The sequence below is a fragment of the Chiloscyllium plagiosum genome, chromosome 39 (genome assembly GCF_004010195.1).
Source record: "Chiloscyllium plagiosum isolate BGI_BamShark_2017 chromosome 39, ASM401019v2, whole genome shotgun sequence".
NCBI lineage: Eukaryota > Metazoa > Chordata > Chondrichthyes > Orectolobiformes > Hemiscylliidae > Chiloscyllium > Chiloscyllium plagiosum.
The window spans coordinates 4074487-4102455 of NC_057748.1; the positions used below are offsets into that span (position 1 = coordinate 4074487).

General features: G+C 42.8%; 1 protein-coding gene across 3 annotated transcripts in view; it reads left to right on the forward strand.

Annotated features, from left to right (window-relative positions):
- The window catches only part of ap2a1 (adaptor related protein complex 2 subunit alpha 1), a 56026-nt gene extending 30973 nt beyond the window's left edge, over positions 1–25053 (forward strand). The window contains exons 12-25 of one of the 3 annotated variants that reach the window (XM_043679525.1): positions 754–851; positions 2436–2667; positions 3699–3866; positions 5112–5251; positions 7971–8033; positions 11526–11603; positions 14552–14634; positions 15780–15869; positions 18810–18933; positions 19209–19325; positions 19535–19604; positions 21347–21481; positions 22795–22883; positions 24308–25053. In XM_043679525.1, the coding sequence (XP_043535460.1) occupies positions 754–851; positions 2436–2667; positions 3699–3866; positions 5112–5251; positions 7971–8033; positions 11526–11603; positions 14552–14634; positions 15780–15869; positions 18810–18933; positions 19209–19325; positions 19535–19604; positions 21347–21481; positions 22795–22872 (1476 nt within the window). In that variant the 3' untranslated portion in view covers positions 22873–22883; positions 24308–25053. The remainder of the gene's footprint in view (positions 1–753; positions 852–2435; positions 2668–3698; positions 3867–5111; positions 5252–7970; positions 8034–11525; positions 11604–14551; positions 14635–15779; positions 15870–18809; positions 18934–19208; positions 19326–19534; positions 19605–21346; positions 21482–22794; positions 22884–24307) is intronic. The other 2 variants (XM_043679527.1, XM_043679528.1) reach the window with 2 other exon arrangements.
- The last annotated feature ends 2916 nt before the right edge of the window (positions 25054–27969 follow it).

Sequence of the window (27969 nt, forward strand, 5' to 3'; positions counted from 1 at the left end):
TGGAGCGTCAGAGGCTGATGGGTGACCTTATAGAGATTTATAAAATCATGAGGGGCATGGATAGGGTAAATAGACAAAGTCTGTTCCCTGGAGTGATGGATCCAGAACTAGAGGGCATAAGTTTAGGGTGAGAGGGGAAAGATATAAAAGAGACCTAAGGGGCAACTTTTTCACACTGAAGGCGGTACGTGTACGGAAGGAGCTGCCAGAGGAAGTGGTGGAGGCTGATACAATGCTGGCAGGTGGGACTAGATTGGGTTGGGATATCTGGTCGGCATGGATGGATTGGACCGAAGGTTCTGTTTCCATGCTATTCATCTCTATGACTCTATGACTGCTGCAGGACTTTCCATTTTCTGAGGTGTACTGAAAATATTGTCCGAATGACAACACAGTCTGGATTATGCCTTGGCAAGACACCAGCCATTCTTGCGATTAGGTTCTCATTTTAACTACAAAAGATTGTTACAAGTGAGACATTTTTCTTTTGGTAGATTAGTCAGAGATGCAAGGCCAAGGCTTGAGAACCCCCGCTTGGAAAGTTGACTGCTAAAACAATCATGAAGTTAGCAAAACGTGGAACACTTTGCTACAGTGATTGCTAAATTGATTACAGCTTTCAGAAAAATATTGAACTTACAAAAGGGATGTGGTGTAAAAGCAGCCATTTAGAGCAGATAGAAGTTTGGGCAAAAGGCCACATCTTGCAATCAAAATTTCTGTCTAATTGAAATTCTTTGATTTTGTCTTCAGGCACTCCAGGCCCCAGCCTGTCATGAGAACATGGTGAAAGTGGGTGGATACATCTTGGGAGAATTTGGGAATCTCATTGCAGGTGATCCACGATCCAGGTGAGCTGAAGAAGGTAAAAGAGAGAAACCATTAGCTTTGTGATTGGTATTTTTACCCAGAGTGGAGTGGGAAAGTGCTCTTTCACACTGTGACCCCAGAGATTGCTGTGTGAGAAGAACCAGGAGTCTTTAACATCACACTGGCCTTCTTTGGCACCATTGGTGGTTTAAGGGAGGCCTTGTTTTGTTTTTAGTGTCACCTTACGTGTGTGTGTGTGTGTGCCAGTACTGAGTAATGGTGTACTGAATGTCAGAAGTTGATTTGTTCCCTCAATTTAATTGAGTGATCTAACCTGGTTTGTTAATGGGAATTGATTTGTTCTATGATGATTGTTTGATCTAATTTCATGCCTGTACCAAACACTGAAATTGCTGGTCCAGAATAGAACTTATCTTACATTTCCTCAAGGTTTGGAAGGTATTCCATCACTGTAAATCCTGTTTTTGGGATGATTTGGACTTATTTTAGTTTGTACTTGTGCTCAGCACCTTGCTTCTGCCCCTCCCCAATCTGACTTTGTTTTATTAGTGATTGATTGATCTTGAGGTGTCACTGGCAAGGCCGACACTTATTGTTGGATCTAATCTCTCTTGAAAAGGTGGTGGTGAGCTGCCTTCTTCGACCACTGTACTTTGTATGATGAAGGTATTGTCAGGTGTTCGACTTGTTGTGAATGAAATAATGACTGTATGCCCAAGGTTCCATGGTATATCACTTTGCAGTGCTCTCCGTGTGCCTACTGCCCTTGTCTTGTGTACAGTTCAGATGTGATCCATGTTCCACATCTCTGCACTTACTACTAATCAAAAAAGACACTAATTGAAGTGTTTATTTAAAAATAGGGTAGACTGTGTGAAGATTGTCATCTCCCAACTCTAGATATTGATAAATATTGTCAAATTATTTGTGCATTGATTATTGGACTAAAGGGATACACTGAACTGCCTCTTCACAGAAGTTGACTTGGCTACCGTTTAGTTCCCCTCTATCTTTGTTTTTGTTTTATGCAAGATATGTATTGACACAACATTTAAAATAGTAAGTGGGATTTTCCTATGTTGCTGAATTAAGAGTCAAACATAGAACTGAAATGCAGTTCCTCGTTTCCCCGGTGGTTTATTAAAGTGTGTATCTGCACAGAATATCTCGAGGGAAGTGCAACAAAGTATCTGCTTTCTATTGTCTGTCCCAGGACACTTTAAAAGAAAGAAGGACAGCAGCATGTATTGTCCTTCTGTAATTGCCCCCCAGGTGACAGTGGACTATATGGGGGAAGTACTCTTGTAGTGCTGTCAGGAAGGTCGTCCAAGAATTATGACCTCTGAGTGACAAAGGAATGCCTGATGTATGGCCAAGTAGTAATGGAGGAGAACTTTCAGGTGATGGACTTGCCTTTATTATCCTAGGTTGTGGGTTGTGAATTTAGGTGGTTTGGGGGGGGGAAAATATACATTATATTTGAGGTGCTGTGTTACAGGCTCAGTAATAGTTGGTCTTTTCCTGTACTGTCTCAGTCGGTATGCTTCTCAATGAATATTTCTAATGTGCATTTTATTCTTCCCTGCTCTACCTGTCCTTTTCAGTCCCTTGGTTCAGTTCAACTTGCTGCATTCCAAGTTCCACTTGTGCAGCGTTCCGACCCGTGCTCTGCTGCTCTCCTCTTACATCAAGTTTGTCAACCTGTTCCCTGAGACCAAGACTACCATCCAGGATGTGCTGCGCAGCGACAGCCAACTCCGAAACTCTGATGTGGAACTCCAGCAGAGGGCTGTGGAGTACCTCAAGCTCAGCTCAATTGCCAGCACTGATGTTCTGGTGCGTATAAAGCACATGCCTCAGGCTTTCTTCTTCAGTGTTGCTGCTTGCAGGGTAGTTACAACGGACTGTTTCAGGATTGGGACTTGTGGGTTTGAGTCCCACTGAAAAGGCTTGAGCACATAACCTAGGCTGAGGTGGGGACTGCAGATGCTGTAGATTAGAGTCAAAATTAGAGTGGTGCTGGAAGCGCACAGCAGGTCAGGCAGCATCCGAGGAGCAGGAAAATCGACATTTTGGGCAAAGGCTCTTCATCCGGATCCAGATTCCTGGATGAAAGTCGATTTCCCTGCTCCTCTGATGCTGCCTGACCTGCTGTGCGCTTCCAGCACCACATTGTCTAAACAATCTAGGCTGGCACTCCACATGCCAGGATTAAACAGGTGTGCTGCACATTTAGGGGTAATTATTTGCATGAGCCATTTAAATTCAGTAACAGTTTGCTTGCAGTTACTAAAGTGAGTATGTCTTGCGAGCAATACAAACGAGAATGTCCCGCGGTTGAGTCAGTGTTAGCTGCTCTCCATTGGACTGCAGTAAGTAAGTGAAAGGACAGCAGATTATGGCTTCCTTATCTAATTGTTTCGCAGTGATCTCTAGAGGAAAGCACAGGGTTTCCTGTGATGCCTTCCATAATAAAAGTATCTGCCAGCTCTAAGCTCATAGATGCAGACATAAGAATATGAAAAATGGAAGCAGAAACAGCAACTTCAAATTTCCGCTATCATTCAGTAAAACCACAACTGATCTACTCCATCGACTACTTTTCCCCACCTTTTTTCACTACCTTGATTCCCTTAATTCCCCCCAAAAAATTGATCCCTGAATATATTCAGCAACTGAGTGGCCATAATGTTTGTCATCGAATGCCAAAGATTCACAATTCTGGTTTGGTAATTTGGGTGAAGATACCTAAGGGTCATTGACTTTAGCATGAATGGGGTGAGTAAATAAGATGTGATCAGCAATCAAAGTTGAGCCCCAGTCCAAGTAACTTTTCTTCGTGTCCTGTCCTGTCCTCTCCTCTGCAGGCCACTGTCTTGGAAGAGATGCCCCCATTCCCTGAAAGGGAGTCCTCCATCCTCGCAAAGCTGAAGAAAAAGAAGGGACCAGGCACCGTGACGGACATGGAGGAAGGGAAGAAGGAACAAACTGAGGTCAATGGTGGTGTTGAGCCTGCCGTCAATGCCAGTACTGTGGTGAGTACAGTATTGGCTATTGCAGGTCGAACAGTCACAAGCCTGATTGTGGGTGGCACTCAATTTCCACATGCACTGTTTGGAAGTGTGGAGGCACCTTCAATTGAGACATTTAGGAGAGGTTTAGATGGTTACTCAGTTAAAAATGTTTGCAAGGAAAAATATAGGGGATTGGCATTAGGTAAAGAGACTCATTTTAAAAGCCAATGCAGATGCAATTGGCTGAGTAGCCTCCTTCTGTGCCACAACATCAATGTGATTCTGTGAAGTCCTTCTCCAGGATAAAATGCAGATTAAGACTTCCATACAGCAATGAGGAAGTACTGAGCTGAAGGTTCTTTCTTAAATGGTATGCAGTGATAGGAAAACCACCTTCGCCTGTGCATGCTGAAGGTGAGTTGTGAAGGAAAGGAATGACAATGCAGAAAAAGGACCCTTGCTCACAGACACTTACACACACACACACACACACAAACTGTGGCTGGAAAATCTGAAACGAAAACAAAAGTGACCTGGTTAAAAGAAACTGGTCCTTCTTTTAGCGTTTGGTTCAGGCCACAAATCTGAACTTATTTTACATTTCCAGAGGTGCTGCTGGACCCATGGCATCCTGGTGTTTTCTGTGTCTCTTTTGAAGGAATGAATGTGTCTAATTTCTTGGGATACTGACAAGTTAGAAAGTGAGTCACCTTGGCTGTAGCAATCTAGTTTAAAAAACAATGTAACCACTAGACACACAGTACGGGCATAAATGGAGCTGTTAACAAGTCTGCAGCAGAACCACACGCAATGAGGCAAAAGCCTCCCGTAATGAAGAGCTTTGGGAACCACAGGTCACTCCCAAGCTGCACTCACCATACATCTTGAGAATTTCAGATGCCAGATTCCCCAAAGAATGAAATCTATCCAGTTTGCATCTGACTGAATCAATATGATTCAGTTCCACAGTCTCCCTGCAAACTAAATCTGTAGATTAATCATTCATTCACTGGCATGCTGTTTCCCCACATTTCTTTAATTCAAATGCAGGCCAATCCACTCCACCCCTATAGCTCTGGACCATTAAATGTAGGAGCAAATGTGGTCTGTTCAGCAGGATCATGGCTGATCTGATAATCCTCAATTTCATACTTAGGGCAAAATGGCCCACTGTGGCCATCTGTGATTATTTTGATAAATGTACAGAGAGCTTCTGGAATGATTTCTGACTGTGTTGTACCTTGGTCGTATTTGCTCCTCTTCCAGTCCACGCCCTCCCCTTCTGCTGACCTCCTGGGTCTGAAGAGTGCTCCTGCCGGTGGAGGCAGCCTGTTGGTAGATGTGTTTTCTGATGCAGTGCCCGCAACGGGTGCCTTAGCGCCTGGATCTGAAGACAACTTCTCCCGGTAAGTGGGCAGTTTGTATGTCACCTGTCCTTTGGGCTTGCAACTGGGGCACAAAGTAATTGTAATCCAACTGGTGTGGTAGTGCTGATATTGTACAGGTCATATTTTGTACACTGAGGAGCTGCTTCTTTAATGCACTAATTACAATGTGGTTTTGTTCAAAGTGTTTGTATATGTTGTTTAGAAATAAAATATAAAACTGAGCATGTGGCACACAGCTCGCCTCCAAATATGATGCCTACACTAGTTTGGGCAGAGCTGCTTCAGCACACGAGATGGGACTGAGCATGGATCTGATGTTGCAAGCCATCAGATCAGATGTGCAATGAGAATTGTTAGCTGGCTTGGGCCAATGATTGACTTGTGGTTATTGCCTTGTGATTGTGGAATAGTCCCAGAAGAAGCTGAGACTTTGATAAACCATGGGGTGTGAACTCCCAAGAACTTTGCATGAGAGTAAGTTCTTCTCCCAAAGTGTGTCAGAGCCCAGTGATCTTTCTCCCTGACCCCCCCCCACCCCCAAAAATACAGCTATAACTTCCATGTATGTAACCCAATGATACAGTCACTATTCAGTGCCAATAACCTGAGGATGTAAAGAAGAGTTGTAAAGACCCAGTTTGATTGCACTTGCATCTCTTGAGTGAGGACTGTGGATACAAATTGTACTTCACAATCAAAACTGGCATCCCAGTGCAATACTGTCAGATGAGATAGTCGTCTGGGTCAGTCAGACTGTGGTAGTGTTGATCACTTTTTTTGGGTTGGGACCCTTGTTGTGCACCAATAATGGCAGCCATGTTTGCTCTCATGATAACAGTAATGCAATTTGTTCTGTGAAGTGTGTTAAAATGATTCTGATCATTTTGGTAGATAATAGCTAATTCCAATGTTTGTGTTTGCAAAGCACTTGCCTTTTTCAGATTGAAAGATGAAGCAACAAGGTTGTCTACTTTTTATCCACTCTTGCTTAGAGTTTTCAAAGGGCATGTATAAATCAGGGATTCTCTTAGAGAGATGGCAGCCAACTTCAAACTCAGCAGCAGAAATTTGAAGTGAATCTCGCTACCCGAAATCTGTTCCACTTTGAGCCCTTATAGCAGTCTTAAGCAGAATTCATACTAACAGAAGCAGCATTCTCCAGACGTGGTAAACCTGCAGTTAAAACAAAAGCCTGATGTACTGCACCTCCATAGGGAAAGAAATAAAGGGATTGGGAGATGCCCCCTTGTATGAGGAAGACTAGAATTAGGGGACACTGTTTTAAGGTCTTACTTTTAAAGTTCTTGGGAGACTTAACAGGGTAGAAGTGGAGAGGTTATTTCCCCTTTCTGGGCAAGTCTGGGATGAGACAGTGTAATCTCAGTAAAACATTATCCATTTAAGACAGATAAGGAATATTTTCTGAGGATGGTCAATTTGTGGGACTGTTTACTGCAGACAGCTGGGTCATTTAATTATGTTCCAGGCTGAGATATTTAATTAGTAAGGGAATTGAGGGTTGTAGGGAAAAGGCAGATAAGTGGAGTTGAGGATTATTAGATCAGCCACAATCTCATTAAATTGCAGAGCACTCAAATGGTCTATTTCTGTTCCTATGCTCATGATCCAAGAGATATCCCATTTGATAGAGATGAAAACAAATTTTTTTGTTAGTCTGTGGAATTCTGTTCTGCCAAAACCAATAGAAGCTCAGTCATCAAACTTATTCAAGGGAGAATTGGAATCTTGATAGGTGTGAGAGTCGAGGGCTCTGGGGGGAAGGTGGGGGACAGGAAGGTGAGTCTGATCATAACCAGATTATGCACGATCGCATAGCATGTCAGAACAGTTTTGAAGAGCCGAATGTTCTAATCCTAAATTAACATTTCAGATCCCTGATTTTGATAAGAACCTATTAATCCTGTTTCTGTCCACACAGGTGCTGCCATAAATGCTGCTGAACATTTTAAGCACTTTCTGTTTTTATTTCATACTAGCAGTCTGAGTTTGATATGAACGTTTTACTAGAGGCAAGAATGATCATTGGCCTTTCCATTTTCCCCTCATCGGTTAATCTTGTAACAGCTAACCTGCCACATGGTGTTACCCATGTATTTTGCTCCAAGTGTAATAGAGGAACCATTTTAGTATTCCAATCTGACCTCTGACAGGGATAATAGACTTCTGTCACCTCTGGGACCCAAGTACAGTTCTTTCTTGGACCAGATGCATTGGGTGTCGTCTCCTGTTGATCTTAATACAAATGAGTTTGGTCAGTCTTGAGTCAGGCCAGAGAAAGTCCACAGGCCCTGACTTGACATAAAATGACAGTTGTATCCAAATAGTCCATGTACTAATTGGAGCAGGAAAAATGTTTCTTGCTGTGGTACAGGGAAATCTTCTGACCATGTTGCTCAAGTCTTGAGGGAACTTTTCGCTATACCTAAAATGTGCAGCGTATGAATCAGGAATGCTTGATGTGGTAGTGTGGGCAGGAGCTGCACTCTCTAATCTATTGTGTGGCATTAGGAGTACCTAATGCCGAGTGCTCATGACAGGCAAATGTAATGTTCCTCACTATGTGCACAAATTGCTTTTTCTAAACTGTTGTAAAATATTTGAAGGCAAAAACCTTGTGACTTAACCTTTGAATAGTTTGTGTGGTGGTTGCTTTGTGATTCAGTTTGTCCTCTTTTCTGTTCCTCTGCACGCTTGCCTGTGATTTGGGATTGTGCAGAAGCTTGGATCTGCCGGGTGAGAGCCCTGCATCGTTGCTGGTGGACGCAACCCTGGGTGCAGAGTAAGCAGTGTACTACTGAGTTGAGCTGAACTGTCTAAACCCCATCCACCCCCAGCTCTGAAACAGTCCAGGGTTCAAAAGAGAATGTTGTTTTTACTCCAAATATATACAGCACAAAGACACATTCCTGCATTTCACTTTACCTGCAGTGTTGGAAGTGTCTAGACAGGAGACCACCTTTATAACTTTTAATTACAAACATTTCAATTGCCTGTATGGTCGTATCAATTTTTTTTTAAGCATCAGTTCAAAATGTTTTTTTTAAGCTGGCTGACAGAGGAATATCAAAGGAACTTTGTTCTGTTCTGAATGTTAGTGATATGTAATGCAGCCATTATTTGGTGGATACAACGAAAAGCCTGAATTATTCACCATTCAATTTACTTTGAGGGAAGGAAATTTGCTACCCTTGCCTGGTCTTGGCCTGTGTGTGACTCCATTCCCACGCCTTTGTAGCAGGTACCTTCTGAAGTGGCCAAGTAAGGCTCTGTAACTAGGGCAGATAATAATGCCCACATCCTGTGCATAAATTAAAATCTGGTTTGTTCAAAATGTCTTTTTGCTAGTATGAAGTAAGACTTCAACCCATTAGTCTCTATGGAATGCAGTATATATTTCATGTAAAATAACAGGATTATGTCTGATTGCCAAATTAATGTGGTAGTACTTTGGTGTGTGTGTGTGTGTGTGCAAATCACCACTGAAATGACTGTTTTGTTGTCATGGTCATATCACTCTTTCAGTCTGCTTCAAGGTTTTGAGGTGACTCAAATGCCAAGCTGTCAGCATGGAGTTGTAATCATGTTTGATTTGTTCAGAGCATGGAGTGCACCATTTGGTGATTTGTGCAAGTTTTCTAATTTCAGTTCAGTGAATGGTTAGTGTTTTCTTATCTGATGAAAATGAAGCTGGTTAGGACAAGTGATTTTTGTCTGTCAGAAGCTGGCATTTTTATTCACCAGGAGCTTCTAATTCTAAGTTCCCATTGCAGTGTGTAAAATTGAACAAAATTTGCTCAAAGTAAACCAAAATCCCTTGCCCTGTCCATTGATGACCATCTCCATTTTATCATTGAATTATCACTTATTAGTGATTGCGGTCTGGAAGTTCTATCTTTACCTATTTGTACTCCGTAATTGTTTTTTTTCTTACTGTGAAGGTTGATGCATAGCGCGCACATTTATATAATAATTTTTATCTCCTCCATGACGTAGCTAGTAACAGGGCCATCCCAGCCTCTTCCTTCGAGACTCTTGCTTCTCTTCACTTTCATACTCAAACTCTTGTATAGAATTCTTGAATCGCAAAATATGAAAATAGACTTTGAGAAAGCTTAGCATTTAACTTCCTCACCATTCATTCTCTTTCCTCCTCTCCCTCTCCCTCTCTGCCACCTATACACAAGGAATCTTTTGACATTCTAGCACCACCGGTCACTACTTACCATTGCTACACCTTGCTTCATAATTAACACCTTTTTCTCCTTCTCCTACTCTTCTGAAGGATTGATGTTCATATTTGACTACTCTTTCACAGATTCCAGTCACCCTGAGTGACCAAAGGCCATTCATTTTGAGCATGCAAATGCCAGTGGGCTGCTACTTCATGAAGAGAATTGGAGCCAACAGCAGCTTGTCCTCTTCCTCCTCGCTGATGGTCTCCTGCTCTCCAATATAAATCAGAAGTAGAAATCCTGGACAACCTTGTTTGAGTCAAGTTCTACTATAAAGGTCCCGACCAATCCCCTGACTGAGAAGAGTGCAGACTGTGGAATTGATGCTTGAACAGTCAGGCTTTGTATTACTTGTTTTTGGAGAGAAGAGATGAAAACCCTCTGGTATTTACTACCAAATCCATTTTGGCTTTTGTGACATTCCAAGTCTCAAGATATTTTTTTTTTCTTCAATGTTAGCCATTGGGGTGTCAGTCTTATAGAAGGAGCCATTGACAGGGATTAATTGAAGACTGGGAAAATTCCGATTGGATTTCAAGACTTTTGAAATTCTTTGACTGACTAGCCTGGGGGAATGTGATGCAGAAATGATTATATTTCTCAACTATGATTGTTCCTGACCTTTTGCATCCCACTTTAAAAAGAAATCTACCAGTAAGACACAGTGGTACGTGTATGGAATGAGCTGCCAGAGGAAGTGGTGGAGGCTGGTACAATTGCAACATTTAAAAGGCATTTGGATGGGTATATGAATAGGAAGGGTTTGGAGGGATATGGGCCGGGTGCTGGCAGGTGGGACTAGATTGGGTTGGGATATCTGGTCGACATGGACGGGTTGGACCAACGGGTCTGTTTCCATGCTGTACATCTCTATGACCTGACAGGAGAAACTCCTTAGCCTATAGATTAGGGGGCCAGTGGAGTGGGAGACAGGTGACTGTTTCCTCCCCTCATCACCCACATTCCATTTTGTAAAGTGATGGAACATGAACTAAGCTGTTTAAATGTTGCCCTAGTGTGGAGCTTTAGCCACTGGCTCAGAAGAACTATAGCCCCTCTCGGCCACCATTGATGATAAAGAGCAAAATTTCTTGATCTGTGGCCTTACCCTTCCTACTGGTGTAATCACCTCCAGCTATGCAACCCACCATCTCTGCACCAAATAGGCAACTTTGTTCTGTGATTTGTCTTTTTGAATGGTGTGTACACGTTTTGACAAAACCAGCATTGGATGTCACTTAGTAAAAATATCTTGTGCATCCGTGAAAGCATACATGTTTTAGTCAGACACAGCATGGAGTTGTGTGGTCTGTATTAAGTGAGAAAAGAATTCCTTAATTCTTGCAAGAAACGTTTTGAGCCCTGCGATCTGCTAACTGCAAAGAAAATTGATTAAAGCTGATACCCACCTAATTCTGTAGGGGCCAGAACATCAATCTGCGATCTTAATCCACACGGCTTTACTCTAAATGTTGTTTTCTTGTTTTTTTTTCTCTGGGTGCCAGATCTATGTAGCTGTATCACAACATATCATTCAGGAGTTGATATCGAGGAATGAAGCTGGGGGTGGCCTAAACAGGCCTTCATTTTGTTTGAGGCTATAGAGAGCAAATTCAGCCAGAGACGTATTCTGGAATTGTGTGTGTGTATGTGTGCAAATTTGTGCATCAGTCATGTAATTAAACATTATCAAGGCTTTTAGGTGCATGCAACCTCCTTCCTGTAAGATTAACAATTTAGGCTCCTATTAACATTTCACTACAGCTTCTAGTTTTGATCACTAAATGGCATTGATAACAGAACTGTGCTGAATGCTGTCTTTTCAATCCCCATTGTTCTTCAACCTTCTAATCTATTCTCTTTCCTCCTACCCCCTGTATTTTTCCCTTTTCTGTTTTGCTTTTGATTCTTATGTCTCTCTGTCTGTCTCTGTGTGTGTGTCTCTCTCTCTCTCTCACACTGTCTCCGTGTGTCTGTCTCTGTCTCTTTATTTTCCCCCTCTGTCTGTGTCTGTGTCTGTTTCTGTTTCCATCCCTCAGCACTGTCACGACTGTGCCTGCTGCTGGCTCTGAGGACCCTGCTTTGCCTGTACCTGATGCTGATGATCTCCTCAACAAGTAAGGAGGTTAATTCACTTTCTCTGTCCACTTCAGCTTGTTTTTTTTTTAAATGTTGGACATTGAATTGCCTTTAAAAGAAACTGTCAATTTTTTTTTAAAAGCAGCCTCTTCACTTTCCATTGGAGCTCCTAAAGTTCAGCACCCAAGATCTCTGCCAGGTGGTTGCTGTCTAGTTTTCACATACATCATTATGGTGCAGTTGATGATAAGTTTGGTTTTCTGTTTCATTCCAGCAGCATGTCTTGCCATTTCAGAAATACAGGACTGAATGTTCAACCTGCTCCACGGGGCAAACACTCAGCAGGATTAATTGCTCGAGCTCTTTAACCCTGAGTGTATTTGGAGCTCTGTTTCCCTCACAGTTCTGGGTGAGAAGGATATGAGAATGATACAGGAGGCTAAAGTAGTTGATTTTCAGGAGATAGACTTGTGTTCTCTGTGAAAGATTTTAAGGGCTGATCTCATTGCAATACTTCAGATGATGAAAGCAGTTGAAGAGGTGAGAGAGAGAGAGAGAGAAAAATTGTTTTTCAGGGGAGAAGCTGCAGAATGTTGGGAGTTATTGATGACATCAGAGCCAGGATGATGTCAGGAAATGGAAGTGTGGAACTCTCTCCCCCAAAAGGCTGGGGATCACTTTGAAAACTAACAAATATACATTCACAGATCTTTGGGTATTACGGGCGGCAAACCAGTTGCAGAGTTAAGATGCAGATCAGGCAGATCCATTTGAATGGAGGAACTAGCCCGAGGGGCTACCTGAAGTGGCCTCCTGAACTGGACTGACGGGCCATTGCAGCCTCCTCTGTTCTGTACTGTCCCAAGATTGCACTTATGTGTCAGCTCATTGATTTTCAATATCGGCAAATCAGATCTCTGGGCCTGGTGAAAGCTCTCACTGTTGGTTGTGTCGGACTCTGCTGCCCTGGCTTTGACAAGCAGGTGACTGCATGGATATTAATCAGGCCCATTGAGTGGGTTTGGAACGTTAGGTTGACTGTCACCTGGCTTTCACCCTGTGTTCTTTTTGTATGGCAGGGAACATAGTAAAGCCTCTTGCAACAGGAGTGGGATGTTGGGAATCCCATGGCCCGATTGTGTACAATTTGGCTGCACTGTTCATTCAAGTCCATTGTAGGGCATATCACTACCACCTGCTGGTCATTGGAGGTGGTGCAGCTCTCAACTGACAAAGGCCAGAAAGGTTCAGTCCATTTTAGTGTCGGATTTGGAATTCTAATGATGTTGGGCTTTCAAGTTCTAGAATTTCACCAGTTCTATTTCCTCCTGTTGCTTTAAGCGTACAAGAAGCCATTGGTATATTGTTAGAGAGGACAGTGTTGGTGATATTTACAGCATGGATTCATCGAGAGGAGTTGGATCAACAACTTGCAAACTGCAAGGCTGTATTTATTGGGGTTGAAGGGGATCCCTGTGGAAACACTCATTATGCTTCAGAAAGACTGAAGGTTCTTTGCACGTGTTTGTTAATTGATGCCACTGACAGATACATTGGTTCGAATGCTGTATCTTCAGGCTGCTAACTTCAGTTAGCTCTGCATATGAGGGCAGTCAACTGGTTCCTTGTCTCTCTGCAAACAGCAACTGTATCTCATGGTTATACAGGTTTAAATTTAAGATTTGTACCAGGTGTGTATACACAAGAGGAAGTCGAAATGTTATAACGATTTGGATGTAGGTTTGCTTGCTGAGGTCCACTGAAGATGTTACCTAGTAGGGTAACGAAACATCTGGAAATGAACCTTTCAGCTCAGCGAGCAAAACCTCAACCTTAGCTACAATCTTCTCAAAACTCGTTATAAAAATTTGTAAGGATATGAGACATTTGGTTGTTGAAGTCAACTCCAGCATCTGAGGAAATGCTTAAAGACTGATATTGAGGACAGAGAAAAAGGATTTGAGTTGATGTCTGCACAGCGACTAGGAGGGTATAGCTGCTTCCCTGTATGGGGACTGCTGATGCTGTGTGACCAGAGCACCGTTTGACGTGGAGCAATTGATTAAATATTTTCAGGATTCCATACTCTGACTGAAGCTCAGCAAAGTATAAATGTGTTTGAGAATCAGCGAGTGTATAGAAGTTTTGTTTTGGGTGGGGAGGGGGGGGGGGTGGTGTTGGGAGGAGAGGAAGGGTCTTGTTTTATGGAGAGGTATTGGTGTTGAGGCAGTGAGTTGCCCCAAACCTTTGCCTAATGGCCTCCTGTAAAAGTTCATTGGTTAATGTAGATACATAAAAAAGATGGCCATTGTGTTTTTTTTTCCTTTGGATGATTAATTCCCATTTTATTTTTTAAAAACAAAAGCAAGAGTACAGTCAGTTCTTTTATAATGCGGTAGTTCCGTTCTTGTGCAATTCCCCATGTTAGTAGAAAATCGTGTAATAGCAGCACCATTGAAGCTAATGGGGCTGGAATTGTGTTATAAGCAATTCATGCTTTAGAAATTGAACTCAATTCATCAACATGTTATAGCAAATTCGTCTTAACGAAATGAGTGTTATAGCAGAACCACCTGAACTAATAAAATTGCGTCTGTACTGCAGTTCTGGGGACTAGTACCTGCACTGAACATGCTTTACCCCCTTGGTGTGTGTCGGTCACCCAGCTGTACCATTATAACTTCTGTCCTTTCCAGCTTGATGTGCATCTGAGGAGAGCATTTTGAGCTTCAAAGGTGGAGTACTGTCAGTGTCAGATTCACCACTCGGAGCAGCGTGAGAGGATAAGTCAATGTTAACGCTGACTTTCCAATGTGTTAAAGTCAAAGTGCAAGTGACAGCACTGGTCCCTATCAAGTCTTTCAATAGCTACTGTTCTCCCCGGGCATGTTGCCTTGGTTGTAGGTATAAACGATACTATTCATTGTCAGCTGATCTCTCTTTTATTTGCATGTTCTGTCCCCCCCCCTTATTCCCTAAAATGTAGGTTTGTCTGCAAAAATAACGGAGTCCTGTTTGAAAACCAGCTTTTACAGATTGGAATAAAGTCAGAATACAGACAGAATCTGGGTAAGTTGTTTTTCTTTTCATTGTTCATTTTTTTCTCTTCAGATTTGCAGGCTTGAGTTAGGGTAAATTAGGTTTCAGGAACCATGCTCACATTTTGGGCAAAATCCTTTACTTTTTTCTCCAAGTTTCAAGCTTGATGGTGCTTTTCCTTGTCCCCAGCACTTCTACTTGAGTGTGCTGGCTCTTTGTGGCATCCTCGCACCACTTCCATCAGCCCTATGTGTGCATGAAACCGGATTCCAAGTTCTCATCTGACGCACCTTGCCTTCATTGCGCAGATCTTTTGAGTATAGGAGTTGGGATGTCATGTTGAGGTTGTACAAGACGTTATTGAGGCCTCTTCTGGAGTATGGTGTCCTGTTTTGGGAGTCCTGTTATGGCAAGGATATTATTAAGATGGAGAGGGTGCAGAAAAGATTTGCTGGGACTGGAGGGTTTGAGTTACAAGGAGAGGCTGGGACTTTTCTCACTAGAGTGTTGACCTTACTGACATTTATAAAATCATGAGGGGTATAGATAAGGTGATTGGCAGATGCTTTTTCGCCGGTGTAGCGGTTTCAAGACTATGGGTGCATTTTTAAGGTGAGAGAAGAAAGATTTTGAAAAAGAGACAAGGGGTAATTTTTTTGTGATTCATGTTTGGAATGAACTTCCAGAAGAAGTGGTGGATGCGGGTACAGTTACAGCATTTAGATAAGTACATAAGAAATGTTTGGAGGGATATGGTCCAAGCACTAGCAGGTGGGACTAGATTAGTTTGGGATTATGATGGGCATGAACTAGTTGGATCCAAGTGCCTGTTTTTGTGCTGTATGACTCTCTTTCCATTGAAGACATCACCGTTTGGAGCAAATCCTCACCTCAACGAGACTCAGTGGGGAGTGGGAAACCAGATATGACTGCTTACCCCAGTCTCTGACCTAGAATGCATCTCCCTGGAGTATCCAAAGACCAATTCCATAATTTGAGAGTTAACTTGGCATCTTTCTGGTATTTCTTTGATTGCTAGCATATTGTTTCCATTTAGAAGATTAGAATTTTTTCCAGTAAACAATTTTTAATTTCTAAGCTGTCTGTTTTGGCTGGCCTCGCCAAAGACCTTGTCAGTGAAAGAGCTGATCAATTTATTTTGTCTTCGTGTCTAGGTCGAATGTACCTGTTCTTTGGAAACAAGACTTCTGTCCAATTCCTGAACTTCACACTGAATGTTAGCTGCCCTGGAGAGCTGCAAAATGATATCCTTTTGCTTCCTGTCAGCATGGATCGGAATTTACTGAGAATGTGCTCTCCTGTTCAATATGGGCTGCTGTGAAGGCTTTTAAAAGGGCAATTACTCAAGCGTCAATTTTTAAAAAAAAAAACAAACCCCTTGGGCAAAAATATCCAGTTTCTGTTCAAATTTGTAATATGTAACATGAAAAAGCTGGAGTTGTTTTCCTTTCCAAGAAGGTTTAAAAGATTTAATGCAAATATTCAAAATTCTGGTGATGTTAGACTAGGTGGAGAGAAACTGTTTCCCCGATGGAAGGGTTAGTAAAACAAAAACTGAGGCTCTTTCAACATTCAATTACAATGTTTAAAAGACATTTGGATAAGTACATGAATGGGAAAGGTTTGGAGGGATGTGGGCCAAATGCAGGCAGGCAGGACTAGTTTAGTTTGGGATTATGTTCAGCATAAACTGGTTGGACCAAAGGGTCCGTTTCCATGCTGTATGATTCTATGACAGCTATTCTCCAATGTATACACAGGGCATGCTATTCTCCATACAGGCAATATTTTTCTCTATAATATATGCAATGCCCAATTCTCCATAAAATACACAAGGATAGCTATTCCATGTGTTTTTCACAGGGCATGCTGTTCTCAACAAAATACATGTTTTAAGAAGGATATTATTAGGCAGAAGAGGATTCAGAAAAGATTTACCAGGAGGTTGCCAGGAATGGAGGGTTTGAGTTATAAAGAGGGGCTGGATGGATTGGAACTCTTTTCACTGGAGCGTAGGATGTTTAGGTGACCTCATAGAGATTATAAAAGCATGAGGGGTATGGATAGCGTTAGTGGTAGGTGTTTTTTCCCTAGGGTGGGGTCTTTCAAGATTAGGGAGCATATTTTTAAGTGAGGAGAAAGATTTAAAGACATGAGGCAATTTTTCTTTACACAGAGAATGGTTTGTGTGTGGAATGAACTCCGAGGAAGTGGTGACTAAATTACAACATTTAAAAGACATTTGGATAAGTACATGAATGGAAATGGTTTGGAGGGCTATGGGCCAAATGCAGGCAGGCAGGACTAGTTTAGTTTGGGATTATGTTCGGCATAGGCTGGTTGGACCAAAGGGTCCGAGCTGTATGAGTCTCTGACAATGAAATTGCTTTCCAAGCCTGCAAGTGCTAACTTTTACAAGGACGGGGGCAACAGATGCATGGGAACACCTTACAAGTTCCACTCAAAGCCACGTACCATCCTGGCTTGAAAATATACAATCTGTTCTGCTATAACATGTGCTTCAATGCAGATTGGCTTCAATGCAATTGAAGAATTTAGGTAGTTATTTGTAGAACATGAACTTTCCTTGCCTGTATCGGCTATAATGTAATACTAGCCCCATTAGTTTAAATTGCATGATTTCATAATAACGTGAGATCACATTAGAATGGAGCTATCAGAACTGAGTATCTCATTGTTCCTTCTCTGCTGGGTAATAAATGCTTAAGCTCCCTTCCTAACAGCACTGTGGATGTACCTACCCCTTCATAGGTTGCAGTGGTTTTAAAAGGTGACTCATTATCACCGTCCATATAAGCCAATGATGTCCACAATTCATGAATGATTTTTTTGTTTAAACATCTAATTGGCAAAAGAACCAGTTGCTAGACAGTGCATAGAAGAAAAATCTACTGAGTTATGGTCTAGAATATCCTTCTTGAAAGTATCATGGATGCAGTTTCAATAGTGACTTTCAAAAGGGGACTGAATAAACACTTGGGAAGAAAGAAAATTGGGCTCTAGGAAAATGCCAGAGGGCAGTGGGTCCAATTGGATGGCGACTTCACATACAGTGGGTTAAATGCCTTGCCTAATCATTCAGACTAGGACCCAAACAGCAAACGCAACCTTTATATAAAGGATCTCACTTACAGAAATGCAGCATGTTCAGAGAGACTTTTGCAGTGACAGTTGCCACCTACTGCCAAGTCTAGTTGTATTCCATATTAGACCCAGGACTATCTCTGTGGAGATAGCAAGAACTTTAGTGAAAGCACTGGATTCTGTGTTTGAAAGCCAGGTAACAAGCACTGTAGGGGGAATGAGCCATACGTATCTTGCTTTTGAGTATCTGTAATAACAAAAATGTGCCAGTCAGCCAATTTGTACATAAGCAAGCTTCCATAAGCAATATTGACCAGGTTGTGTTTGGCAACATTGAGGGGTAAACATTAACTAGGACCCAGGAGAGCTCCACCTGATGATACGCTTCTTAACAATGTCAAGTGTTTTTTTAATGGTCCAACAGTCGTGTAGCAGCAAATTCCTGCAGATGCTGGAATCTATACTGAAAACAAAAAAATGCTGTAAATCTGTGGGTCACATGATCCAGGCAGACACTACAGTGTTGGGCCAAGGGAGCACAATACTGTTGGAATCAAATCAAAAAAAAAATGCTGGAAATCACAGGAGGTCAGGCAGCATCGATGGAAAGAGAGCAAGCTAACACTTCAAGTCTAGAGTCATCTACACTCAAAACAGTAGCTTGTTATCTCTTTCCATAGATGCTGCCTGACCACCTGTGATTTCCAGCATTTTTTTTTTGTTTTGATTCCAACAGTGTTGGAATGTAGTGCTGTAGTGTCGCCCTGGATCATGTGTTCAGGTTTCTGGGGTGGCGTTGGTTATCTAGTCCCTGTGTGTATACATATTGTGTCTCCCTCTGCATTTGCACAAAAATCAACCTCGGCCAGTTGATTCTCTCCCAGTTTAATAGTCACCTGAAAGACATTGTCTATACTGGACTGCAAGAAACACAGATTTGTCAAGGTGCCAGAAGGCAGTTGCGGTCCGTGGAACTATGAGAAGTGAGGTGCATATGAGAAAGAAGAAACATTTAAGTGAGGAAGCGAAGAAGGTGGTGTCATGCAATAGCACGTTAAATTCTTTAACCCTGTTGCCACAGCTGAATATTCAGGCCAAGCCAGTGGAGCCGATTGTAGAAGGTGGAGCACAGGTTCAGCAAGTGATTAACATCGAATGTTTGTCAGATTTCACTGAGGCCCCCCTGCTGAACATTCAGTTCAGGTACAGAGTTTACTTAGTGATTGCCAGCTTCATTTGAAACCATCTGCAAACCTTTTTTTATAATCATTTACAGCCACTCAGCTAATAGCTGCAATTTATTTGTTTATTCTTTGTAACCATTACCCGCTCTTTCTTCCCAAAATGTGAAGCATAAATTTCTCCTCCTGGTACAACACAACTGGAACGGAGAATCAAGCTTCCTAAATCTAATCTCTTTTTAAATATCTATCTAAATTTCATTTTAAAAATCTCTCTCTTCCCCCTTTGGTTGGTAGATATGGTGGAACCGTGCAAAATATCACCCTAAAGCTGCCCATAACCGTCAACAAGTTTTTCCAACCAACGGAGATGGCATCTGAAGACTTCTTCCAGCGTTGGAAACAGCTCAGCAGGTACACAGAGAACAGAGTCTGGAGTTCTGGTAATCACACTGGACAGTGAACCCTGTATGGTGGAGGCTTAGGCGGTTGGGAGGTTGGGTGCTGATAACATTTACAGGTGGTGGAAATGTTTGTGATTGTAAAAGATGCTGATGATCTGCACGAGCCTTTGACATCGCTGCCAATGTGTTATTTATGGTATCTTTTTTTCTTTTCACCAGTCCCCAGCAGGAAGCACAGAAGATCTTTAAAGCTAATCACCCTATGGACACTGAGGTCACCAAGGCTAAGGTAAACTTCTCCCTTTATCCATTAAAGCTCATCTTCCTTGTTGCACTGTTCGTAATGAGTATGAACCTTTGTCTGAGGAAAGGCAGTAAGACCATAAGGTATAGGAGCAGAGTGGGCCTCTCGGCTCATTGAATCAACTCCAGCATCCAGTCATGATGGATATGTTTTCAACACCATTTCCCAATCATAAGAATTTGTATCTAGGTATCTTTTTGTACCTAAGATAGTCCTGTAAGTGGTAACTTGTAAACTTCTCACTCGATTCATGAATACATATGACAATAAAGCTACTTCTAATTCTAACAGACGAAGAATGATCATTCAGAGTGAGGTGTCAAGCAGACAGTGCTAATGTGATGAAGATTTTAAAATACTGGAATCATTTGGAAACTTGGATTCAACTAGGGGTGAATGGGTTTGTGAAGGGGGCTTTTTTCTTTTTTAAAAAAGTCAAAATCATTTTCAACAGTGAGGTCAAAACAGCCTGTCCAAGAAAGCAGAAACTTGTGTGAAATGACTGGTGAGGAATCAGCAATGTCGTAAGTTAAATACAGAGTGTTTTATAAAGCTGAGTTTTATCTACAGATATTGGTCATAGGCTAATAAGAGTTTGAGTTCAAAAGAACAATCGCCCCAACAGAAGGGCAGATTTTAGAAATATCTCAGGCTGAGCAAGTTAGTGGAAGTCTCCAGGCCACAGAGCTGGAAAGATGTTTTTAGCTGTTCCCGTTGTTGTAGAAGGGCTAGAAAGAGTCAGGTGAGTAAGAGCTTAAGAGTTCCCCCTCTAGGTACATCTCTAGCAGGTATATTTGCATATTGTTAAAGAAATTTTGTTTTGGCATACATTTAACAAACGTTAAACCCTTAACACTATGAAAGTTGCGATTTATGTATGGAAAGTTAAAATCTCCTACTATTACAACCCCTTTATTCTTACATATCTGAGATCTCCCTACATATTTGCTCCTCAATTTCCTGCTGATTATTGGGGTGACTCTATTTTATAATCCGGCTATGTATATTGTCCCCTTCTTATTTCCATGTTCCACCCATATAGCTTCACTGGGCAATCCCTTAGAAATCTCTTGCCTAATTACAGCAGCAATGTTTTCTGAATCAAAAACACCACTCTCCTCTCCCCACCCCCCACTCTTGTCTCCCTTCCTATCCTCCTATAATTAAGTCACTTTTTTAAAATTCCGAACCAATCTCATCTGTCTTTCTATCCTCACTGCTACTTAGGATCCCTTCGAGCCCACACTCGCCCCTATATCCCCCTAACTCCCACTTATTTAAACCCTCCTGAGTAGGTCCACTAAATCTGCCCGTCAGAATATTGGTTCCCCCTCCAATTCAGATAAAACCCAACCCTTTTGAACAAGTCTTTTCTGCCCAAAAGAGATTCCACTGATCTAAAACTCTGAATCCTTGCCCACAGCACCTTCTCCTTGGCCATTGATTTATCTGTCCTAACTTCTTGTTCCTATTCTCTCACTAGCACATGGCACTGGCAATAACCCAAAGATTACTGTCTTTGAGGTTCTGCTTTTTGAAGGTTAAGTGAATGAGAGTCCAGTGGGAGCTTTTAAGTGACAGAAGGGGGCAAATTGGTGAGACAGTGCAAAGTATTTATAACTTGCTGAAAGGGATACTGTCGGTTTTCACACCGTCAGGCAGGGCTTCTGGCTGTCACTCCACTCGGATATTCCAATTGATTTATTTTTCTCTTTTCATTCTCCTAGTTAATAGGATTTGGCTCCGCTCTGCTCCAGGATGTCGACCCCAATCGTGACAACTTTGTTGGCGCAGGAGTCATTCACACAAAATCCATCCAGGTTGGCTGTTTGTTGAGGCTGGAACCCAACAGTCAGGCACAGGTTGGTGACATGCTTTTTAAAAATTCATTGGTGGGATGTGGGCGTTGCTGGCTAGAACAGCATTGTTGCCCTTGAGAAGATGTTATGAACTGCTTTCTTGAACTCTGCAGTCCGTGTGATGTTGGGATATCCAGTGCTGTTAGGAAAGGAGTTTTTTTTTTAAATCTGCATGCGTGAGATGAGAGTGTCACTGGCGAGGCCAGCATTTATTACCTATCCTTAATTGCCCAGAGGGCAGTTTAATTGTCTACCACATTCCTGTGGCGAAAGTGAGGACTGCAGATTCTGGAGATTAGAGTCAAGGTTAGAGTGGTGTTGGAAATGCACAGCAGGTCAGGCAGTATCCGAGGTAGCAGGAAAATTGTTCCTGATGAAGGTCTCCTGCCCAAAAAAATGTCAATTTCCCTGCTCCTCTGATGCTGCCTGACCTGTGCATTTCCAGCACCACTCTAATCTTGACTCACATTCCTGTGGGTCTGGAGTCACATGTAGTTCAGAACAGGTAAGGACGGTAGTTTCCTACCCTGAAGAACATGAGTAAAGGATACTGCCAGGATTTTGATCCAGCAACAGTGAAGGAATGGTGCTATAGTTCCAGGTCAGAGTGGTGTGCAGCTTGAGGTGGGGATCTTGTAGGTGGCAGTGCACTCCAAGCCTCTATTGCCCTCTTTTTCAGTGTGTGTAGAGGTCACGGGTTGGAAGCTGTTGTCAAAGAAGGCTTAATAAGTTACTGCAGTGCACCTAATAGCTGGTATGCACTGCTGCCACTGCATTGGTGTCGGGAGTGAGCATTTAACGTGATAGTTGGAGGCCATTTGAGTGGATTTAATCTCCTGATGTCCTGTGCCACTTAATGGCATGGTGGATGCCAGGCTTTGTAGTTCAAGTTATCACATAAATGCGGAGAGTGCCTTGGGTCCCCACTCCTCAATGGGTCAGTGGTTTTACTAAAACGGCAGTTTATACTGGCCGTTGGCTGACCTCCATTGGAGATGATTTCTGGCAGATGTCGGTACTATCAGCCCAAATACCCAACTCTTTGGAACAATCCAGGACATGAATATTGAATGAGAACAGTCTGGAACCTGGGGAGGTGTTGAAATTTGGGAGGGTGTGGCTTTGAGTAATTTGGAGGCTTTGTTCTCTTTGACTTGTGCCTCAAATAATATTCTACTTCTACAAACCTGTGCAAACTGCTTTAATGGGGTTTCTCTGCATGCTGCCCTTCGTCCGATTTTTATTTGACCTGCACATGTCAGTGGAAGTGGCTCATGTTTGTTTGTTTTGTCTCTCTTTCTCTCCTTTTCCTTCAGATGTATCGCCTCACACTACGCACAAGCAAGGAGGCTGTGTCGAAGCGACTATGTGCATTACTGTCTCAACAGTTCTGAAGCCTCAACATGTAATCGATCTCTTACACTATACTGTGTGTTTGTTTTGAGTCTGAGTGTGTGTGTGTGTCTGTGCGTGCATGAGTGTGTGATGGTCCATTTATCTATGCGCCACGTCCAGTGAAAACTTCAAGAAGCATCATATGACGTCCTTTTCAGTGCAGTATATGTTTACGTGATTGTAGAGGGTTTTTTTTGCTATTGAGGAGCTTGGAAGATTCCTTGGTATGCAAGGCATCGTGTGGCAGAGGGAAATGGAAAGGGTGAGCAGGGCTGACACCAGGTTGTGGGGATGCTGACACTACATAGCTGCTATCTGTGGTACTTCTCAATCATGTTGACGAGAGCCCCTCCATGATTGCAATGCGCCCCTATCCCTGGGATTATTGGACGTGACGGCCGTAGCCCTCACTGCCTGCTTTTCGTTTCTTAAGAAACAGCGATTAGAAAGGAACCTCTCAAACCCCAGCTTGGTACAGCCGCCACAGTGTCAGGCTGAGCCACACCCAGGTGTGCTGAATTAACTCCATGGTTTGGCGATGCCATTCCCCTTCGGCTGTTCTGGGTTGGCGGGTGACCGTTGTCGACAGTTGCTTGTCTCTGTGTTCCTCTGCTGGAGTGTTGGGCTGTGCCAGTGTGTGATGAGGGTGAAGTCAGACTCGGCCATGAAGCCCCTCTCGCACCCACTCCCTGCCCCTTTCCCACTTGGAACAGCCCATGTTAACTCACTGCCTGAGCTTGCACACAGACCACAGCAGCATCAGGCTGTTGAGGGACACCTGTTTTCTGAAGACACCTGTTTCTCTAGCAACAAGAAATTGCCTTCTGAGAGATGGAGAGAGTGTGTGGGGACAGAATATTTCCAGTAGCCATTCAGTGACTTGCCCTTTCTGTTCCCCATGCCTCTGCACATTTCATTTAGATGATGCCCAAATACCAAAAGACCTGGAAGTTCCACCTCATTGTTAATCGATATAGTCATTCCTGATATTAAAAGAAAGTATGAAATAATTGTAAAATGTATCTGTATATACCTCCTTATTTAGGGTTGGATGGAAATACCTGTACGACCAATTTACTCTCTGGTCACTGTTAAGTCAGCTGTTTAAATGTCACCACTGAAAATTTAAGAGGGTGGGCAAACTTTTTTTATTTAACCGTAAAGGTTTACATTTTGTTGCAAGTGCAAAAAGACTGGAACAGTTCCCTTCTCATCCTCTGTCTTCCCTCGTTTCTTTAGAAAACAAAGTCTGCTCTCTTGTCACCTTTGAGTCTCACTCAAGTCGAATTCTCATTCCCTCCTCCCCTGCTGTTAGTAGTCAGCACGAGCTGCATGATGCGTGCGATTGAGTAGGAATGCTTGCTTTAGTGTAAATGCAATGAAACATGAGAATGGGGTGAATTGTTCCTTACTCTGAATCTGCTTTCATGCCAGCACTACTTTCTTTGGTTCCGAGTCTGGGAAGTCTGTGTCCATGAGCCAGCTCCTCAGCGTCTACACTTCTCAAGCCAGCTTCCCCATCTTGTGCAGACCCAGCTCTTCATGGATTTTACAAGGAACCGGATTTGGCATCATAAATCGAGAGGAAAAGCAGCCTAAACTGCTTCTGTCTCCTGCATTCAAAAGTTCAAAATTTCTCTTTTTGTTTCCCCCCCCCCCCTCCTCCCCCAACCCCCTGCCCTCTCCAGCACTCTGCTTCACTCAAAACGTCCTTCAATTTTGAATGTGTCATCTGTCTATTTGGGATCAGCTTGCTTGTTAATCCCCACCTGTTTCTTTTACCCACTACCCCTATAACTACTGCTCTGGGAGTTGTCTTATAAATGGTGTGCTTACCCCAGGTTTAGTGTAACCCTTCCTCGTTTTTGTTCAGGAGAATCCCATCTGCCTAACGCCTGTATATAGAACTAACCCAAGTGACTGGATAACAGGGCAGTGGGGCTTCTTTGCTGAGCTCTATAAAATAGAGAGAGCCTAACCAGTTTCAAAGGCTGATTTTTAACAAGAGCAAAACCGCTGGTAAATTGAGGGGGGAGAGGGCAGCCAAATTGAATTTTCAGTGGCAGCAATGAGTCGGACCATTTTAACAAATGGAGTTGCTGTAGCCTCAATGAAATGCGCGAGTCAAAATGTAACCTTGGAAAAGGAAACAAAAATACAAGAGAACAAAAGAATGTGAATAAAGTTCCCAGCTTGTCTTACTGTACAGCACCCACTGTATTGCATCTGGCAGATCCTACGTACCCAGTGTGTTCTGTCCATGATTTTAATTTGCACAGTACAAGGTGAGGAAAGAGTCACGTCAGCCATCCTGAGCTGCTCCTCAACGCTGCACTTCTTGCAGAAATCCCATTGCAGACTCTAGCAGGATTGCCATTTAAGTTACAGTGGCCACCACAAGGAATCCTGAGGAAATTCTTTCTTCCCCATGGGCTGGAGAAAGACCATAAGAGGTAGGAGCAGAAGTCAGCCATTTGACCCATCTGAACTTGCACTACCATTTAGATCATGGTTAACCTCAATGCTCCACTAATCTGCCTCTTCCCCATAACCTTTGATTCACTTTACTAATTAGAAGTCTATGTCATCATTGTAACCCAGCCCTGTGGAGTAAGGGATCGAATATTCTCAGAAATTTTTTCTTCTCTATTTGGGTGACCGCCTTACTCTGAGACTTTCTTTTCTGGTCCTAGATTCTCCTACACGGTGGGGGACAACCTCTCAGCCCCTTTCTGTTTCACGGTTTCTCTCTCCGGACTCTTGAGTACAGGCCCTGTCTACTCAACCTCTCCTTATAAGAAAATCCCATTGTGTCTGGGATCAAACTAGTGAACTTTCTCTCTGCCTCCAATGGCAGTAAATATTTCCTTGGATAAGGGGACCAAAACTGTTTACAGTATTCTGGGTGTAGTCTAACTAGTGCCTTGCAGAGTGAGGGGAAGGAATGTTAGTGACACTTGGCAGTGAGATTCATGACCACAAAACCACTAAAAAGAAATGTATTTCTAAAGTGTCCATGACTTGAAGTCATCTGATCGGTGGCTTTCTGTAACTTGCTGTGCTGCTGGATTAAAAAGAGCTTTGGGAATCTTCTTCTGGATAGAGGTCTATGGATGCTTGCTTTTGAGTATATTCAGCACTGGAAACCATAGTTCTGAGGGAAAGTGGAGTTAACTTAGAGATCCAGTCTTGATCATACTGAAGGGTTCAAGCAACCCTTATAACTTGCTCCTGTTCCTAACTTTCTTCCAAGATTGAGGTCCCACAGTCGACTTCAAAACCTAACCGTTATAATTACTTATCGGGAACCAAGTTGACTGACTGTACTCATTGCAGGTGGATGGAGTGGGAATTGCTGTTTCTTTCACATTTTGTTTTGAGCTATGTCTGAACATACAGGCAAGGAATGAACAGAGTGCAGCATCTTCCTAGAGGATGCAGCCACTGAGTTTGCTTCTCCCATTGAATTAAACACTGATAATCCATGCTCCCACTCCATCTCACTTGTCTTTCTCTGTGTGGAGACTCCTTGACATTTTATCTTCGTAAATAATTTGCTCTTCGTTCACATCCTGCTAAGAATTGACCAGATAATCATTCAGTCATTGTTTCAAAATGGTCCATTTTGACCTTTTCTACTTCAACTTCACAAACCTGCGTAAATTTGTTATGCTTTAGCACAGCCGGTAGGAGAGTGTAATTACAGCATGATGTGGTTACATGGTGGTTTCCATTCTAAAAGTAGGGATCAGAATTTAACGTAAAAGGTTGTCTGGAATTGCATGCAAATGTAAGATATATATTGTAGATTTTCAGTTCTTAATCCCTAGATATTTTGCCACCTTATCTGTCATGAAACTTGATTTTGTAATTTTGAGAATTATCCACATTTATGAAAAGGATAGAAACCCTACTGTGTGGAAGTAGGCCATTCAGTCCACACTGACCCTACAAAGAGCATCCTACCCAGACTTAACCCTTCATTCTATCCCTGTAACCCTGCATTCCCCATGGCTAACCCATCTAGCCTGCACATCCCTGGGCACTATGGGCAATTTAATATGGGCAATCCACCCTAACCTACATTTCTGTGGGCAGCGGGAGGAAACCTACGCAGACACAGGAGGATGTGTAATCTCCGCACGGATAGTCACCTGAGGCTGGAATTGAACCCAGGGCCCTGGTGCTGTGAGGCAGCAGTGCTAACCATCGAGCCAATTGATATAGAATTGCTTCTTTGCCGTCTTAAATCATTGACACTCCCATTAATTGTCTTTGCTGCTCTATCTCAACATTTTTGAATGGGTTTTCCAGAACTAAAGGCTATAAGGGGGTTCTTGTAATCAAGTTTGCTTTGGAGCTGGCTGAAGGTATTTTCCAGTGTTCTAGAGCCAAGAAATGGCAAAATCCACCGACTGATCTATCTGAGACATGAAGGCAATCACGTGGTCTGGGGCAGAGAGGAATCCCTTGGTGTCCCTTCTGGATACTGTGCAGCAGCTGCTGTTGGACAGGCATGCAGCTTTGAATGTAAATGATCACGTTTGGCCAGGGGAGGGGGGGTGGGGGGAGCCTCCAGAGTGAAATCGCCTAGTGCCATTCACTTGGAACACAAGCCACTTGGGGGAGGTGCTGAGTGGCACTCACAACGCCATAACCCAAGAGTCAAGTCCTTGAGTGGAGAATTTTACAGAAGCAAATTCTTTTGTTTAACAGTAATTATCCACCTGTTAGGACTGTAGTTTCTTTCTGTCAGAGGTTTCTTGATGACCTGTGGAACCTGTTAGACTTGCTACCCAGTCTGCATCTTTCAATCTTCTACTGTGTCCATGTTTTCCAATAGTTCAGACAGCTGGGAACCAAACCTTTTGGGTTACCATGTACCTCGTTGACTTGATCCTTTTCCATTTCTTTGTAAATCTGGGGTGGCTGCACTCAACTCTAAGAGCAGAGAGATGCATAGTGATTATTGGAGCTTGCTGTCTCTTCTGGGAACCAGGGAAGCCATTCTTGTGACAATAACCACTCTGTTGCCTTGTTTAAAAGCAGCATGTTTACAGATCATGAGTGAGGTTCTTTCTCTTTTGTTTTCCTAA